General features: G+C 41.4%; 1 protein-coding gene across 3 annotated transcripts in view; it reads right to left on the bottom strand.

Annotated features, from left to right (window-relative positions):
- Positions 1-18,880, bottom strand: part of LOC139383723 (CAP-Gly domain-containing linker protein 4) — an 83,132-nt gene that overhangs the window by 10,724 nt on the left and 53,528 nt on the right. For all 3 annotated transcript variants that reach the window (XM_071128280.1, XM_071128279.1, XM_071128281.1), the window contains one exon: positions 13,977-14,100. In XM_071128280.1, coding sequence (XP_070984381.1) covers positions 13,977-14,100 — 124 coding nt within the window. The remainder of the gene's footprint in view (positions 1-13,976; positions 14,101-18,880) is intronic.

The raw sequence follows: 18,880 nt of genomic DNA, 5'->3' as shown, positions 1-18,880 counted from the left end.
CGTGGTCCCATGGTGTTTATACTTGCGTACATTTGTTTGTACAAATGAACACGGTACCTTCAGGGGTTTGGAAATTGCTCGCAAGGATGAAAGAGACTTGTGGAGGTCTACAATTTTTTTTCTGATTTCTTTTGATTTTCCCATGATGTCAAGCAAAGAGGCACTGAGTTTGAAGGTAGGCCTTGAAATACATCCACAGGTACACTGTAATTGACTCAAATTATGTCAATTAGCCTATCAGAAGCTTCTAAAGCCATGACATAATTTTCTGGGATTTTCCAAGCTGTTTAAAGGCACTTAGTATATGTAAACTTCTGACCCACTGGAATTGTGATACAGTGAATTATAAGTGAAATAATCTGTCTGTAAACAATTGTTGGAAAAATGACTTGTGTCATGCACAACATAGATGTCCTAACCGACTTGCCAAAACTATAGATTGTTAACAAGAAATTTGTGGAGTGGTTAAAAAACAAGTTTTAATGACTCCAACCTAAGTGTATGTAAACTTCCGACTTCAACTGTATAACAAAATGTACAATGTGGACCCAGAGGATATCACTTGAAAGTATTTAATCACATTTGATCACATCAGAAGATAACCTCCTCGCAATCTCCAAAATACAACAGCCACAGGACAACTTTGTTTGGATGTTGTAAAGGACCATGCACAGAAACTGAAGAGCTATAGCTCGCTAACAACCTCCTTTTCCACGTGGAAAAAACGGCGGACAGAGACTTGCTAGCTAGCTGGGATTTTCTATCAGGAATCTGCCTCCCAAAAAAAGCTTCTCCCAAGTTGGTGTGACACCTACTCCCATTGCTGCTTGAATTCCACATGGCGAACTGTTTACCATCTGCTCTGGCCTGTCTCCCCATGTCTGGTACAGGTACTCCTGCCACACTGCCCCCTCTCTCGCGAGGTTTTGCTCTCCTCCAGTACACACGCACTGTTGGGGCGAGTGACTCTGGACTTACAATGGCTAGCCCCAAGTCTGTAAAAAAATGTATTGTGCTTTATGCCATTTGCCTCATGACTGCTGCGTGTTTGTTGACTATGAACTTGCTTGTTTACCTAACTGTGGGACAGGCTGTTTGTTCCCACACTCGGGACTCTGACTCTCTATTGGTTACACAGACTCTTGGCCTCCCATCCTATTCTAACCACCTCTTGCCGGCTTTGTATTCATGTTACCTGATGAAATTGCTGCACAATATGATCTTGTTGCCATTTAATGCACATTCAAATGTCATAAATCAACACTGCTCTCCATGTCCTTTGCCATTCCCTGATTGTATTACTGCTGATGATATCTGGAAATGTGCATGCACACCCTGGCCCGTCTACTGTTGCTAGCCCCAATTCTGACTTGTGCTCTGATATCTGCTCTTGTAAAAGCCTGGGTTTTCTGCATAACTTCTTAAGGGCTTTCAGGAACAAATATACACAGGCAGTTAGGAAAGCTAAGGCTAGCTTTTTCAAGCAGAAATTTGCATCCTGTAGCACAAACTCAAAAACGTTCTGGGACACTGTAAAGTCCATGGAGAAAAAGAGCACCACCTCCCAGCTGCCCACTGCACGGAGGCTAGGAAACACTGTCACCACCGATAAATCCTCTATAAATGAGAATTTCAATAAGCATTTTTCTACGGCTGGCCATGCTTTCCACCTGGCTACCCCGGTCAACAGCCCTGCACTCCCCACGGCAACTTGCCCAAGCCTCCCCATTTCTCCTTCACCCAAATCCAGATAGCTGATGTTCCTAAAGAACTGCAAAACCTGGACCCCTACAAATCAGCCGGGCAAGACAACCTGGACCCTCTCTCTTTAAAGTTATCTGCTGAAATTGTTGCAACCCCTATTATTAGCCTGTTCAACATCATTCGTATTGTCTGAGATCCCCAAAGATTGGAAAGCTCCCGCGGTCATCCTCCTCTTCAAAGGGGGAGACACTCTAGACCCAAATTGCTACAGACCTATATCTATCCTACCCTGCCTTTCTAAGGTCTTCGAAAGCCAAGTCAACAAACAGATTACCGACCACTATCGAATCCCACCGTTCTGACTTAGAATATGTGGACAACTACAAATACCTGGGTGTCTGGCTAGACTGTAAACTCTCCTTCCAGACTCAAATTAAGCATCTCCAATCCAAAATTAAGTCTAGAATCTGCTTCCTATTTCTCAACAAAGCATCCTTCACTCATGCAGCCAAACATACCCTCGTAAAACTTACAATCCTACCGATCCTCGACTTCGGCGATGTCATTTACAAAATAGCCTCCAACACTCTACTCAACAAATTGGATGCAGTTTATCACAGTGCCATCCGTTGTCACCAAAGCCCCATATATTACCCACCACTGCGACCTGTACGCTCTCGTTGGCTGGCCATTGCTTCATACTCGTCGTCAAACCCACTGGCTCCAGGTCATCTACAAGTCTCTGCTAGGTAAAGCCCCGCCTTATCTCAACTCACTGGTCACCATAGCAGCACCCACTCGTAGCACGAGCTACAGCAGGTATATCTCACTGGTCACCACCAAAGCAAATTCCTCCTTTGGCCGCCTCTCCTTCCAGTTCTCTGCTGCAAATGACTGGAACGAACTGCAAAAATCTTGAGACTCTTACCTGCCTCATTAAACGTTAAGCACCAGCTGTCAGAGCAGCTCACAGATAACTTCAGCTGTACATAGCTCACCTGTAATTAGCCCAGCCCAGCCAATCTACCTCATCCCCATACTGTATTTATCTTGCTCCTTTGCACCAAAGTATCTCTACTTGCACATTCATCTTCTGTACATTCTACCATTCCAGTGTTTAATTGCTACATTGTAATTACTTCGCCACCATGGCCTATTTATTGCCTTACCTCTCTTATCCGACCTCATTTGCATATGCTGTATATAGATTTATCTACTGTATATTTGATTGTATATTTGTTTATTCCATGTGTAACTCTGTGTTGTTGTATGTGTCGTACTGCTTTGCTTTATCTTGGCCAGGTCGCAGTTGCAAATGAGAACTTGTTCTCAACTAGCCTACCTGGTCAAATACAGGTGAAATAAAATAAATACAAAAGGCTAGGGGGCAGTATTCGGAAGTTTGAATGACTGATGTGCCCAAAGTAAACTGCCGGTTACTCAGGTCCAGAAGCTAGGATATGCATATAATTGGTAGCATTGGAAAGAAAACACTCTGAAGTGTCTAAAACTGTTAAAATAATGTCTGTGAATATAACAGAACTGATATGGCAGGCCAAAACCTGAGGAGAATCCATCCAGATCTTTTTTTTGAAGGTCACATGCCATTCCAATGCTTGTCTATGGGATATTCAAAGGAATTACTCCAAGATTGCAGTTCCTACGGCTTCCACTAGATGTCAACAGTCTTTAGAAAGGGTTCCAGGCTTGTTCTTTGAAAAATGAGTTAGCAGTTGTAGTTTTTGAAGGTGTCTCTCATTAGACTGTAGTCTTGTGGCGTGCGTGGATGAGGGCGAGCACTTCATTATTTATTTCTGGTATTGAACATACTACATTCCGTCTTAAATTTGATCATTTATTTACATATTAGAGTACCTGAGGACTGATTAGAAACATTGTTTGACTTGTTTGGACAGAGTTTACCGGTAACTTTTGGGATTCCTTTGTCTGCATGTTTAATGAGTGGAACAGGTGGATTACTGAATCAAACGCACCAACTAAACATACTATTTTGGGATATAAAGAAGGACTTTATCGAAAAAAAACGACCATTTGTCGTGTAGCTGGGACCCTTGGGATTGCAAACAGAGGAAGATCTTCAAAAGGTAAGTGATTTATTTTATCGCTATTTCTGATTTTCGTAACGCCTCTGCTGGTTTGAAAAATGTTTTTAAATGCTGGTGTATGCGCTGTCCTCAGATAATCACATGGTATGCTTTCACCATAAAGCCTTTTTGAAATCTGACAACTTCTTGTTAATCCAACAGCGTTAAGCTTTTAATCAATGTAAGACACTTGTATTTTCATGAATGCTTAATATTACGATTTTTGTATTTTGAATTTCGCGCTCTGCAATTTCACGGGAATTTGTCGAGGTGGTGCGCTAGCGTCCCATCTAGCCCAAAGAGGTTTTAACACTAGAAGCTTATTACCAAAAATGTATCAATTAAAAGTGTGGGTTCACAGCTCCAATCCAGATGTGTTATTCATTACTGAGACGGGACTAAGAAAGAGTGTTTTGAACACTGATGTTAACCGTTCTGGTTTGAACCTTTTTCGGCAAGACAGATCTTCTAAAGATGGTGGAGTGGCAATCTTTACCAAGGAACACCTTCAGTGCTCAGTTGTCTCCACCAAGTCTGCCCCCAAATAATTTGATTTGCTGGTTTTAAGCATTGTCATGACTTTCCCTCTTGGATGAGGATCATAGGTGCCAGATCCGCTCGGCACAGGGCTGACAGATAGCCAGATCCCCTCCCCCCTCTCTCTCCCACCAGAGTTTTAATGATTTAACAACCGGATCTTAAATACCTTGCAGGAACTCTCTCTCCCACTCTGCAGAAACGGAAGTTAAAAATGCCTTTGTTTCCACAGAGAGAGAGACTTTGCAGTACTGTAACATCAAAAGGTTGGACATTGAGACAATATTCCTTACACAAAGAATGCGGGAATTGGTTGGGAAGGACATAAAGAACAATTATGTCAAATCAGTTGTTGTTTTGGGATATCATTAAGGACGGTATAACCAAATAATGGTAACTCTACAAATGTATACGTCCCAGTTATCAAATTGACATCTAAATGTTGTGGAACTTATATGATTAAATATGAAACTATTTGTGAGAAGATTAAATTTAATTTTAGTCTTCTAAAGTTTTACCCAGTCAGTAACTACACCCACGTGAGCACAGACCACGTGGCAACGTCATGGAACCGGCCTCCAAGGAGGGGGCATAAAAGGACAGCTAACGAAATTCACATGAGAGAATATGAGGACCATTCACACATTGAAATGGTTGGAATCTCTACAGACCAGCATACGGACGGTAAGCCGGACGTGTAAAATGGATAGACTCCACATTAGACCAGTGTGACCGACAGCGTGAGCTGAAATGTACGAAATGGTTAGAAACTCTGAAACTTTCAACAGAGAAGAAGAAAATCACATACAGACCAGAAAACGTGGAGACTCTTGAAGAAGAAGACTACACAGGAACATTTAGTCTACAGCTGTTTATGCACGGTTAGCCTAAGAAACTCGACCGAAGACGGGAGACAAAGAATAATTTCCTCTCACCACTACTGGTATCTCTCTAGGGTATATATTTTAAACAAACAGAGTGAAGAATAAGGCCTGCTGAACACCACGTGGTACACCTCTGGAAGATCCATTCTAACAGACACTCTGAGACCAACCTACTACAACTACAAAGGACATGGTGACCTCCGGTGGAGAACCAGAGACTTACACAACATTTTCCCGTGGTGCCCCTAGATTGCTAATTAGTTAATTGTTACACGAGTAATTAAAACAACGTGATAATTAAACATAGTCAATTGATTTGATAAACGAATCATCATCACATTAAAAATGGTACCAACGTCACGACAGCATTAAACTTTCAAATAGCTCTTTGTTGACTGTTACTGGGTGTTATCGTCCACCATCAGCACCGGCCTGTACTCTAAGTTCTCTCCTAGCCCCTTACATTAAGTCTGGATTTGATCTGCTAGGTGACGTAAACTGGGACACGCTTAAACAACTGACCAAGTCGTAAAGAAATGCGACTCCCTAAATCTTTCTCAGATTACATTGAAGGCAGCCACGGTGTGTATTTTATTTAAGGCCAATTTCTATTTTGCCCTGTTTAGCAAACGTGTTGGAAAAATTTGCCAATATTCAACTGATTGGCTTTCTTGATGTCTATAGTATTCTCTCTGGTATGCAATCTGGTTTCCGCTCAGGTTTTGGATGTGTCACTGCAACCTTAAAGGTCCTAAATTATGTCACCATTGCTCTTGATTCTAAGCAATATTGTGCTGCTATTTTTATTGACTTGGCCAAAGCCTTTGATGCGGTAGACCATTAAATTCTTGTGGGCCGGCTAAGGAGTATTGGCGTCTCTGAGGGGTCTTTAGCCTGGTGCCTGCTGTCTCAGCAACTGCCTGTCACCAAGGGAGTACCCCAATGCTCGATCCTAGTCCCCACGCTCTTATCAATTTACATCAACATAGCTCAGGCAGTAGGAAGCTCTCATCCATGTATATGCAGATGATACAGTCTTATACTCAGCTGGTCCCTCCCCATTCTTAGTGTCCAAAAAGCTTTCTCTGCCCTTAACCTTGTTCTGAACACCTCCAAAACAAAGGTAATGTGGTTGGTAACCACCGGTGTGATTACTACTTCTGAGGGTTTAAAGCTTGAGGTAGTCACCTCATTCAAGTACTTGGGAGTATGGCTAGACGGTACACTGTCCTTCTCTCAGCACATATCAAAACTGCAGGCTAAGGTAAAATCTAGACTTAGTTTCCTCTACCGTAATTCCTCCTCTTTCACCCCAGCTGCCAAACTAACCCTGATTCAGATGATCATCCTACCCATGCGAGGGTGCTCTCGAGCGGCTAGATGTGTTTTATCATTCGGCCATCAGATTTGCCACCAATGCTCCTTATAGGACACATCACTGCACCCTATACTCCTCTGTAAACTGGTCATCTATGTATACCAGTCGCAAGACCCACTGGTTGATGCTTATTTATAAAACCCTCTTAGACCTCACCCCCCTATCTGAGATACCTACTGCAGCCCTCAAACTCCACATACAACACCCATTCTGCCATTCACATTCTGTTAAAGGTCCCCAAAGCACACACATCCCTGAGTCGCTCCTCTTTTCAGTTCGCTGCAGCTAGCGACTGGAACGAGCTGCAAAAAAACACTCAAACTGGACATTTTTTATCACCAACTCTTCATTAAAAGACTCAATCATGGACACTTACTGACAGTTGTAGCTGCTTCGCATGATTTATTGTTCAAATCAAAGGTTATTGGTCACCTTCACGTGTTTAGCAGATGTTATTGCGGGTGTAGCGAAATGCTTGTGTTTCTAGCTCCGACAGTGCAGTAATATCTAACAATTTCACAGCAATACACACAAATCTAAGTTAAGGAATGGAATTAAGAATATATAAATATTTGGACGAGCAATGTCTGAGTGACATAGACTAAGATACAGTAGAATAGAATACAGTACATACACGATGAGTAATGAAAAATATGTAAACATTATTAAAGTAACTAGTGTTCCATTATTAAAGTTGCCAGTGATTTCAAGTCTATGTATATAGGGCAGTAGCCTCTAATGTGCAGTCTGATGGCCTTGAGATAGAAGCTGTTTTTCAGTTTTTCAGTCCCAGCTTTGATGCACCTGTACTGACCTCGCCTTCTGGATGATAGCGGGGTGAACAGGCAGTGGCTAGGGTGGTTATTGTCCATGATGATCTATCTGGCCTTCCTGTGACATCGGGTGTTGTAGGTGTCCTGGAGGGCAGGTAGTTTGCCCCCGGTGATGCATTGGTGCATTACTCACTTACCATATTATTATGATGAATCATCAATTCCTAATTATTGATAGGTTTGTTAATTGTTTTAGTGTTATGTCTCCTGTGTGTGTGTGTGTTTGTGTGGGGATGCATTCACAGACACAGCGATCAGCTTGTTGGGGGTGAACTGGGAGCACAGTGCTGTAGCCGGTGGGACAAAGGAGACGGCAACAGAGAGGGCTTCATCCTGAGCTCTATACTACGAATAATGTTTGACGAGTTAGCGAGGTAACTTTGGTCAACTCTGAGTTCAACCTGGAATAACCAGTACCGTGAAAGTGGCCAGGTTAATTTCTATGGCAATGAAGCTTTCAGAACTAACCTGCTCCGGGGCAGGCTAACTCAGGGCTAACTCCATTTATCCTGAATTATTCGTCTGAGGCATGAGTTGAGGACCAACGAAATCAGATACCCTACGTCTCGCAAATATTGTCATCATCCCCTTCATTTGAGGAAGACGACTGATTAAATATTTTATTAAAAAGGTTTTGTACGTAAAATCATCACATTACACATTTAGTAAGGACAGCATTTGCTTTCCAAATGGTACATTTCTCACAGGATTGTATTTTTAAATTTGCGATAGGCAAACAAACTAACCAAGCATAGAGATATAATTCATAGATGGTAGTTCCCATTCAAGTCAAGACTGGCAGCTATTGCTAGGATACCCATGAGTTTAACAGTCAATTTGCCAGGGTGTGAGGTTCCAAAACCCTTCTATGGATTACAGTGTCTTCAGAAATTATTAATTTACTTCTACATTTTGTTGTGTTACTAACAGAATTCAAAATGGATTAAATATATGTTTTTTCCTCACCCATCTACACACTAAACCCCATAATGACAAAGTGAAATCATGTTTTTTAGAAATGTAAGCAAATTTATGAAAATGAAATACAGAAATATCTCATTTACATAAGTATTCACACCCCTGAGTCAATACTTTGTAGAAGCACCTTTGGCAGCGATCACAGCGGTGTGTCTTTCTGGGTAAGTCTGTAAGAGCTTTTTACATCTGGATTGTGCAACATTTGCCCATTATTCCTTTCACAATTCTTCAAGCTCTGTCAAATTGGTTATTGATCATTGCTAGACAACAATTTTCAGGTCTTGCCATAGATTTTCAAGTAGATTTATGTCAAAACTGTAACAAAACTGTAATTCATTGTCTTCTTGGTAAGCACCTCCAGTGTAGATTTGGCCTTGTGTTTTAGGTTATTGTTCAGCTGAAAGGTAAATTCCTCTCCCAGGAAAGCACAATGAACAAGGTTCAAGGCTCTATGATTTGGCCTGTGCTTAGCTCCATTCTGTTTCTTTTTTTTCCTGGGAAAACTCCTTTGTCCTTAATGATTACAAGCATACCCATCACATGAGGCAGCCACCACTGTGCCTCAAACATAAAATGTAATATTCAGGACAAAAAGTTAATTGCTTTGCCACATTTATGCCAGCATTACTTTAGTTCCTTGTTGCAAACAGGATGCTTGGAATATTGCTTTGGAATATTGTTTTTCTTCTTTTCACTCCGTCAATTAGGTTAGTAATTGTGGAGTAACTACAATGTTGTTGATCCACCCTCATTGTTCTCCTATCACAGCCATTAAACTCAACTGTTTTAATGTCACCATTGGCCTCATGGTGAAATCCCTGAGCAGTTTCCTTCCCTTCCGGCAACGGAGTTAGGAAGGACGCCTGTATCTTTGTAGTGTATTGATAAAACATCCAAAGTTTAAGTAATAACTTCACTATGCTAAAAGGGATAAAAGGGATATTCAATGTTTTTATCTTTACCCATCTACCCTTTAGGTGCCCTTCTTTGTGAGGCATTGGAAAACCTCCCGTGTCTTTCCGGTTGAATCTGTGTTTGAAATTCACTGTTCGACTGAGGGAGCTACAGAGATTTGTATGTGTGGAGTACAGAGATGAGGTAGTCATTCAAAAATCATGTTATTGTTGAACACAGAGTGAGTCCATGTAACTTACTAAGCATATTTTACTCCTGAACTTATTTAGGCTTGAACTAAATTGTACAAAAAAAGGTAAAACCTTATTCCAATTTGACATTATGGGATATTGTGTGTAGACCAGTGACACAAAATGCAGGTAGTAACAACAAAATGTGGAAAAAGTCGAGGGGTGTGAATACTTCCTGAAAGCACTGTATATGTCTATGGCCACCACGCGACAAGCTCCACAAGAAGCGATAGGAGCGGGAAAAAGGTGCTTGTGCATTGATAAGTGTAACAGTATAACTTTAGACCGTCCCCTCGCCCATACCCGAGCGCGAACCAGGGACCCTCTGCACACATCAACAACAGTCACCCACGAAGCATCGTTACCCATCGCTCCACAAAAGCCGCGGCCCTTGCAGAGCAAGGGGAACTACTACTTCAAGGTCTCAGAGCAAGTGACGTCACCGATTGAAACGCGGCTAACTAAGCTAGCCGTTTCACATCTGTTACATAAGCACACCAAAGACAGCATTAACAATAATTAATAAAATAACGTCAACACTTTTAAAAGCTTATTTTACACCACAGCCTGCTGAATTTGCAAGATTACTTTTTTCATTTTGATTGAGGCACAAATTAAAAAGTGGCACTGTCTCACCCATGGATTGATGTTTCAGCATTGAAGAGTTCGGCATTCGACCAGCCATGTGTCAAATCAAACAGTATTGGTCACATACACATGGTTAGCAGATGTTATTGCGAGTCTAGCGAAATGCTTATGATTCTAGATCCGACAGTGCAGCAGTATCTAACAGGTAATATCTAACAATCCCACAACAAAACCTAATATCTAACAAGTTCCACAACAAAACCTAATACACACAATCTAGTAAAGGAATGGGATAAGAATATTTAAATATACAATATATGGATGAGCAGTGAGAGCGCCTAAGATGCAATAGATAGTGTAGAAAACAGTATACAGTATATACATGTGAGATAAGTAATGCGAGATATGTAAACATTCCTAAAGTGGATTTATTAAAGTGACTAGTGTTCCATTTATTAAAGTGGCCAATGATATCAAGTCTGTAGGTAGGCAGCCGCCTCTCTGTGCTCGTGGTGGCTGTTTAACAATCTGATGGCCTTGAGATTGAAAAACATCTCTCGGGTCCCAGCTTTGACGCACCTGTACGGACCTCGCCTTCTGGATGGGAGCAGGGTGAACAGGCAGTGGCTCGGGTGGTTGTCCTTTTTTGCCTTCCTGTGAACTCGGGTGTTGTAGGTGTACTGAAGGGCAGGTAGTTTTCCCCGGGTGATGCGATGTGCAGAATGCACCAGCCCTGCGGTTGTGAGTGGTGCAGTTGCCGTACCAGGCGGTGATACAGCCCGACAGGATGCTCTCGATTGTGCACCTGTAAAAGTTAGTGAGTGTTTTCGGTGACAAGCCACATTTTTTCAGCCTCCTGAGGTTGAAGAGGCGCTGTTGCACCTTCTTCACCACACTGTCTGTGTGCGTAGACCATTTCATTTTGTCGGTGATATGTACACCGAGAAACTTAAAACTTTCCACCTTCTCCACTGCTGTCTAGTCGGTGTGGATAGGGGGGTGCTCCCTCAGCTGTTTCCTGAAGTCCCTTGATCATCTCTTTAGTTTTGCTGATATTGAGTGACAGGTTATTTTCCTGACGGAGGGCCTTCACCTCCTCCCTGTAGGCTGTCTCGTCGTTGTTGATAATTAAGCCTACCACTGCTGTGTCGTCTGATGATTGAGTTGGAGGCGTGCATGGCCACACAGTCATGAGTTTACAGGGAGTACAGGAGGGGGCTGAGAACGCACCCTTGTGGGGCCCCAGTGTTGAGGATCAGCGGAGTGGAGATGTTGTTTCCTACCTTCACCACCTGGAGGTGGCCCGTCAAAAAGTCCAGGATCCAGTTACACAGGGAGGGGTCAAGACCCAGGGACTTGAGCTTAATGATGAGTTTGGAGGGTACTATGGTGTTGAATGCTGAGCTGTAGTCAATGAACAGCATTCTTACATAGGTATTCCTCTTGTCCATATCGGATAGGGCAGTATGCATTGTGATGGCGATTGCATCATCTGTGGACCTATTGGGGCTGTAATCAAATTGAAGTGGGTCTAAGGTGACAGGTAGGGTGAAGGTGATATGGTGGCCATCTTGAAGCATGTGGGGACAGCAGTCTGGGATAAGGAGAGAATATGTCCGTAAACATACCAGCCAGCTGGTCTGCGCATGCTCTGAGGACGCAGCTAGGGATGCCGTCTGGGCCGGCAGCCTTGTGAGGGTTAACACGTTTAAATGTTTTACTCACCTCGACCACGGAGAAGGAGAGCCCACAGTCCGTGGTAGCGGTTCGTGTCTGTGGCACTGTATTGTCTTCAAAGCGGGCGAAGAAGGTGTTTAGCTTGTCTGGAAGCAAGACGTCGATGTCCGCGACAGGGCTGGTTTTCTTTTTGTAATCCGTGATTGTCCGTAGACCCTGCCACGTACGTCTCATGTCTGAGCCGTTGAATTGCGACTCCACTTTGTCTCTATACTGACACTTTGCTTGTTTGATTGCCTAACAGAGGAAATAACTACAGTGTTTGTATTCGGCCATATTCCCAGTCACCTTGCCATGATTAAATGTGGTGGTACGTGCTTTCAGTTTTGCGCTGATTTCGTTTGATTTTCCCATGATGTCAAGCAATGAGGCACTGAGTTTGAAGGTAGGCATTGAAATACATCCACATGTACACCTCCAATTGACTCAAATTATGTCAATAAGCCTATCAGAAGCTTCTGAAGCCATCTTCTTCTGGAATTTTCCAAGCTGCTTAAATCCACAGTCAACTTAGTGTATGTAAACATCTGACCCACTGGAATTGTGATACAGTGAATTATAAGTGAAATAATCTGTCTGTAAACAATTGTTGGAAAAATGTATTGTGTCATGCACAAAGTAGATGTGCTAATCGACTTGCCAAAACTATAGTTTGTTAACAAGAAATTTGTGGAGTGGTTGAAAAACGTGTTTTAATGACTCCAACATAAGTGTATGTAAACTTACGACTTCAACTGTACACGGAATTGAAATCACTGGTCACTTTAATAATTGGAACACTTGTCACTTTAATAATGTTTACATATTTTGCACTACTCATCTCATACGTATATACTGTATTCTATTCTACTGCATTTTAGTCTATGCCGCTCCGATATTGCACGTCCAAATATATATATTCTTAATTCCATTCCTTTACTTAAATTTGTGTGTATTGTTGTCAAATTGTTAGATATTACTTGTTAGATACTACTGCACTATTGGAGCTCGAAACACAAGCATTTCGCTACACCCGCAATAACATCTGCTAAACGTGTATGTGACCAATAAAATGTGATGTATATATTTCTAACAGACAGACCAGGCCAGGTAGCCCTTTGGCCTTCCCTGTTTCGTAATGAACACAACCCAGTCGGCTTGGCTGTGAATAGGCCTTAGCTTCCTGTCCCTGTTTGACACCCGTGGTCGAGTAAATCCCCAATCTGGACTGTTAGCAGTGTCCTCAAGAAAGCAAAAATCAAATATTTCAACAGCTCTCACAAATGGCATTGTCGAGGCCTGGCTTGTTAGTGCCATCCAAATATTGATGAGTGTAATGAATAGGGCTGTGATGGTCATGGAAGTTTGGATGATGGTTATTGGCCTGCCAAATTACTGATGTCACCGTGATAACCGTTCGAATAGAAAAAAATAAAGAAAAACAGGTTATCCTCTTCTCCACTCTCACGTGCATGTGCTGCCATAGAAATAGAATGAATAGAATGGGCATCCCCATTGAAGTCAATGATGTCATAATGGGTGGACTGGCGGCCATTGTGAGCGTACCCATAGGAGCAAAGCAGGAAGTAGAGCAGTAAGTGTACCCATTAATATGCACTGAAATTATGTTAATTAATTCCTTCGAAATAATTTGAATGAACATTCTACATTACCATGGAAATGATTGCAATACAATAACAGACAGCCATTCTGAGTGTACTCAGTTTACCAGTCAAATTTCCAGGGTTAGAGGTTCCAAGCCCGTTCTATTCATTCTATTTCTAGTTTCATCACGTTGTTAAGAGTCCATGTTTTAGCAGAAATGGACTCAAGTGCACAAATGCCCGTTCATCCCGCCCTGAGTGAGCTGTTCAATCCACATATGGCGGTTATTTTATTTTCATCACAGTCTTCATCCATAACCGTCAGTTACACAGTTATGCGGTAATTGTGCCAGTGACATTCACCAGATGCACCTTTGGTTCAGTTAATTTTTTTCTCTAATCCCATTTCTAAATGTGAGAAATAATTAAAGACAATCCTTACAGATTTTTTTGTTTGTTGTTTACAAATATAAAATGGTGTAGCCCAGAGGGGTATGTACTTACCTCTGTACACGTGATGGAGGGGCAAAGACACCATGTTTGGGAGGACAGCTGAAGTAGTTCACCCCGCCGACCGAGCCATCGTTCTTCCCGCTGGGCTTGTCCAGCTCGATCCCCAGCCAGAACCCTGAGGGACAGATGGATAGATAGAAAAAGAGGCGGACAGACAGTCAAAGTCAAACCATGATTAGAGCAGTTTCTCAAGGCCAGCTTCTCGAGGCCATCAAGCAGCTTCTCGAGGCCATCCATTTTATTATTTTGCTTGGCAAGTCAGTTAAGAACAAATTCTTATTTACAATGTCGGCCTACCGGCGAACAGTGGGTTAACTGCCTTGTTCAGGGGCTGAACGACAGATTTTTACCTTGTCAGCTCGGAGATTCGATCCAGCAACCTTTTGGTTACTGGCCCAACACTCTAACCACTAGGCTACTGCTGCCCCTTCAATATTTGCATTCAATACTTGATTGCAAATATCACAATGCAAGACAAGGGTAAGTGCATTCATGTAGAAGAAACTCTTGCATGCTGTGTCTACAATATCCAATGTAGTCACATTCTTAAACAACTGTCTTCAACAAGATTCAGCAGCTTGATGTATTCCAATGGATGATGTTAAGGACCAATGGAAATTTACTGGGGGAGGGGGGGTTGGGGAGAGTAGCGCGTTTTTCCCTGGTTTACAATTGCTCTTCTAATCGTATCTTCCCTATAAACAATGGCTTAACTTACTTCTGATTTTACCCTAATAAAAAGTTTAGAAACGTTTGGTATGGTGTGGCTATTATTAAACTTTAGTACCAACTGACTCCGACAGCTGAACTTGAGCTGCTGAGGAAGACGGTTTCCGGCCTACCAGAGTAACTACTACAATGCCTTATACAAATAATTCAGATTGAAAATGAACGAATGACCTTCCTTTGTACGTCTATATCTGTATTACAGACGCAGTAGCCATCGGTGTCGTAGCATGCCACCAGCATATCTCTATCCCTCTGGGGTTAGGCCTAAGCTTATCTTCTATTCATCTTCTATGAGAGAGTACCAGTTAAAAGTTAGGACACACCTACCCATTCCAGGGCTTTCCTTTATTTTTTTATGTTTTTTACATTGTAGAATAATAGCGAAGACATCAGAACTATGAAATAACAAATGGAATCATGAAGTGACCAAAAAAAAAAAGTCATGCAAATCAAAATACACTACCGTTCAAAAGTTTGGGGTCACTTAGAAATGTCCTTGTTTTTGAAAGAAAAGCAAAAAATTATTCCATTAAAATAACATCAAATTGATCAGAAATACAGTGAAGACATTGTTAATGTTGTAAACGACTATTGTAGCTGGAAACAGATGATTTTTAATGGAATATCTACATAGGCGTACAGAGGCCCATTATCAGCAACACCACTTCTGTGTTCCAATGGAATGGTGTGTTCGCTAATGCAAGTTTAGAATTTTAAAAGGCTAATTCATCATTAGAAAACTCTTTAGCAATTATGTTAGCACAGTTGAAAACTGTTGTTCTGATTAAAGAAGCAATAAAACTGTCCTTCTTTAGACTAGTTGAGTATCTGGCACATCAGCATTTGTGGGTTTGATTACAGGCTCAAAATAGCCAGAAACAAATAACTTTCTTCTGAAACTCATCAGTCTATAATTCTTCTGAGAAATTAAGGCTATTCCATGTGAGAAATTGCAAAGAAAAGCATTCCAGGTTAAGCTGTTTGAAAGAATGCCAAGTGTGTGCAAAGCTGTCATCAAGGCAAAGGTCATCAAGGCAAAGGATGGCTACTTTAAAGAATGTAAAACGTTGTTTAACACGTTTTTGTTAACTACATGATTCCATATGTGTTATTTCATAGTTTGTCTTCACTATTATTCTACAATGTAGAAAAACCCTTGAATGAGTAGGTGTGTGCAAACTTTTGACTGCTACTGTTGACAGTTGTGTGCCTTTCCAAATCATGTCCAATAAATTGAATTTACCAGAGGTGGACTCCAATCAAGATGTAGAAACATATTGAGGATGCTCAGTGGAAACAAGATGCACCTGAGCTCAATTTCAAGTCTCATAGCAAAGGGTCTGAATACTTATGTGAAAAATGTAATTTTTTAAATATAAATTTGCAAAAATGTTTTTGCTTCGTCATCATGGGGTATTCAAATCCATTTTAGAATAAGGCTGTAACCTAACAAAATGTTGAAAAAGTCAAGGGGTTTGAATACTTTGAATGCACAGTATATACAGTAGCAGTCAAAGGCTTGGACACACCTACTCATTCCAGGGTTTTCCCTTAGTTTTACTATTTTCTACATTGTATAATTAATAGAAGACTTCAAAACTATGAAAGAGTGGCAAAGAGGGACTTTGCAATTAATTGCAATTCATCTGATCACTCTTCATAACATTCTGGAGCATATGCAAATTACCATCATACAAACTGAGGCAGACTTTGTGAAAATTAATATTTGTGTCATTCTCAAAACTTTTGGCCACGACTGAATGTTGTGTAGTAAGATTTTATGTAACTCATCTTAATAACTTGGTGTATTTACCCCCCTTAATTTTGCCTACAGTTCTGACTTGGTGGTGCACATGCAGCCTATAACCTGTTATAGAGAAATGTAATCATCGAATAATGCAAGAGCTTTCATTGTCTGCTTATATGGCCCCTTTATTTATCCTACGGTTCTGACTTGGTGTACAGGGATAACACAGTAAGAACGGCCCATGATCTGAATTCTGTGCCTATAACAGGTAGCTATATCGATTACTCGCGCATTAATATTTGTACATTATAATTGTTTTTGTACATTACAAAGTTTGTAAATTCCAATTGTTATATTGCTTATATAGGTCTCACTCATTAGTACAGTATCTTATTAATCATTTTAGATAATGTTGGAATGATTTCATTGTTTTGCTTACTTTATATTTAGCTCATGTGCTTTTCTTCACGAGGAGGAGAAACTAAATAACGCTGTTGGGTCTTTAAACCATGTTTGCCAGTGACAGTCTCTTCTCAATCAAACAGTTTTCTCAACAACATCACCAATGCACTATCATGGTACAAACATAAGAATACAGTGGTGAAGTGGGCACAACAAAACCTTTTCCCCCTCAGGAGACCCCCTCAGGTCCCCAGATCCTCAAAAGGTTCTACAGCTGCACCAGAGAGCATCCTGACTGGTTGCATCACCGCCCGGTATGGCAACTGCTCGGCATCTGACCGTAAGGCGCTACAGAGGGTAGTGCAAATGGCCCAGTACATCACTGGGGCCAAGCTTCATGCCATCCAGAACCTATATAAAAGCAGTGTCAGAGGAAAGCCCATAAAATTGTCAGAGACTCCAGTCACCCAAGTTACAGACTCTTTTCTCTGCCACCGCACGCAGTACCAGAGCGCCAAGTCTAGGACCAAAAGGCTCCTCAACAGCTTCTACCTCCAATCCATAAGACTGCTAAACAATTCATAAAAATCGGTACCAGACAATTTACATTCCCCCTCCCCTCCCCCCTTTTGTACACTGCTGCTACTCGCTGTTGGTTTGTTATCTATGTATAGTCACTTTTCCCCCACCTACATGTACAGATGACCTCAACTAGCCTGTACCCCTGCACACTGACTCGGTACCGGTGCCTCCTGTATATAGCCTCGTTATTGTGTTACTTTTTATTATTACATTTTATTTTAGTCCACTTGGTAAATATTTTCTTCTTGAACTGCACTGTTGGTTAAGGGCTTGTAAGTAAGCATTTCACGGTAAAGTATACACTTGTTGTATTCGGCGCATGTGACAGTTGGATTTTGATTTGACTTAATAGACCCATGTAATTCCAGTTGATATTGCAAGGATTGTTTTGTTTGAGCAATGTGCTGTCTGTGCGTCGGTATATTGCATAAAAAAGTGAATGCTCGTGATTGTATTTTCCTTTCTTTTAAGACAAATAGGCATAATGAAATAATACAATGTTGTGCAGTGGATTTAATGGCAAAAAAATATTTGAAAAATATTGGTTGTGTTTGCCCCACCAAGATTAACATGTCAGAATTGCCATTGTTAACGACATTTGGAGATTGTCGAGCCAAGCCTTCGATACTGGGTAAGCCTACAAGGTAGGGAGGGATGTACAGTTGAGGTCGGAAGTTTACATACATACACCTTATCCAAAAAACATTTAAAAATGCAGTTTTTCACAATTCCTGACATTTAATCAGAGTAAATATTCCCAGTCTTAGGTCAGTTAAGATCACAACTTTATTTAAAAAATTTGAAATGTCAGAATGATAGTAGAGATAATTATTTATTTCAGCTTTTATTTCTTTCATCACATTCCCAGTGGGTCAGAAGTTTACATACACTCCATTATTATTTGGTAGCATTGCCTTTAAATTGTTTTACTTGGGTCAAACATTTTGGGTAGCCTTCCACAAGCTTCCCACAATAAGTTGGGTGAAATTTGGCCCATTCCTCCTGACAGAGCTGGTGTAACTGAGTTAGGTTTGTAGGCCTCCTTGCTCGCACGTGCTTTTCCAGTTCTGCCCACAAATGTTCTATAGGATTGAGGTCAGGGCTTTGTGATGGCCACTCCAACTCCTTGACTTAGTTGTCCTTAAGCCTCTTTTCCACAACTTTGGAAGTATGCTTGGGGTCATTGTCCATTTGGAAGACCCATTTGCGACCAAGCTTTAACTTCCTGACTGATGTCTTGAGATGTTAATTTTCATTCCTCATGATGCCATCTGTTTTGTGAAGTGCACCAGTCCCTCCAACAGCAAAGCACCCCCACAACATAATGCTGCCACCCCCGTGCTTCACGGTTGGGGTGGTGTTCTTTGGCTTGCAAGCCTCCCCTTTTCCCTCCACAACATAACGATGGCAATTATGGCCAAACCGTTCTATTTTT

Source organism: Oncorhynchus clarkii, chromosome 25 (assembly GCF_045791955.1).
Source record: "Oncorhynchus clarkii lewisi isolate Uvic-CL-2024 chromosome 25, UVic_Ocla_1.0, whole genome shotgun sequence".
NCBI lineage: Eukaryota > Metazoa > Chordata > Actinopteri > Salmoniformes > Salmonidae > Oncorhynchus > Oncorhynchus clarkii.
The sequence above is the reverse complement of the archived record's forward strand: the minus strand, read 5'-3'. Positions and strand labels throughout refer to the sequence as shown.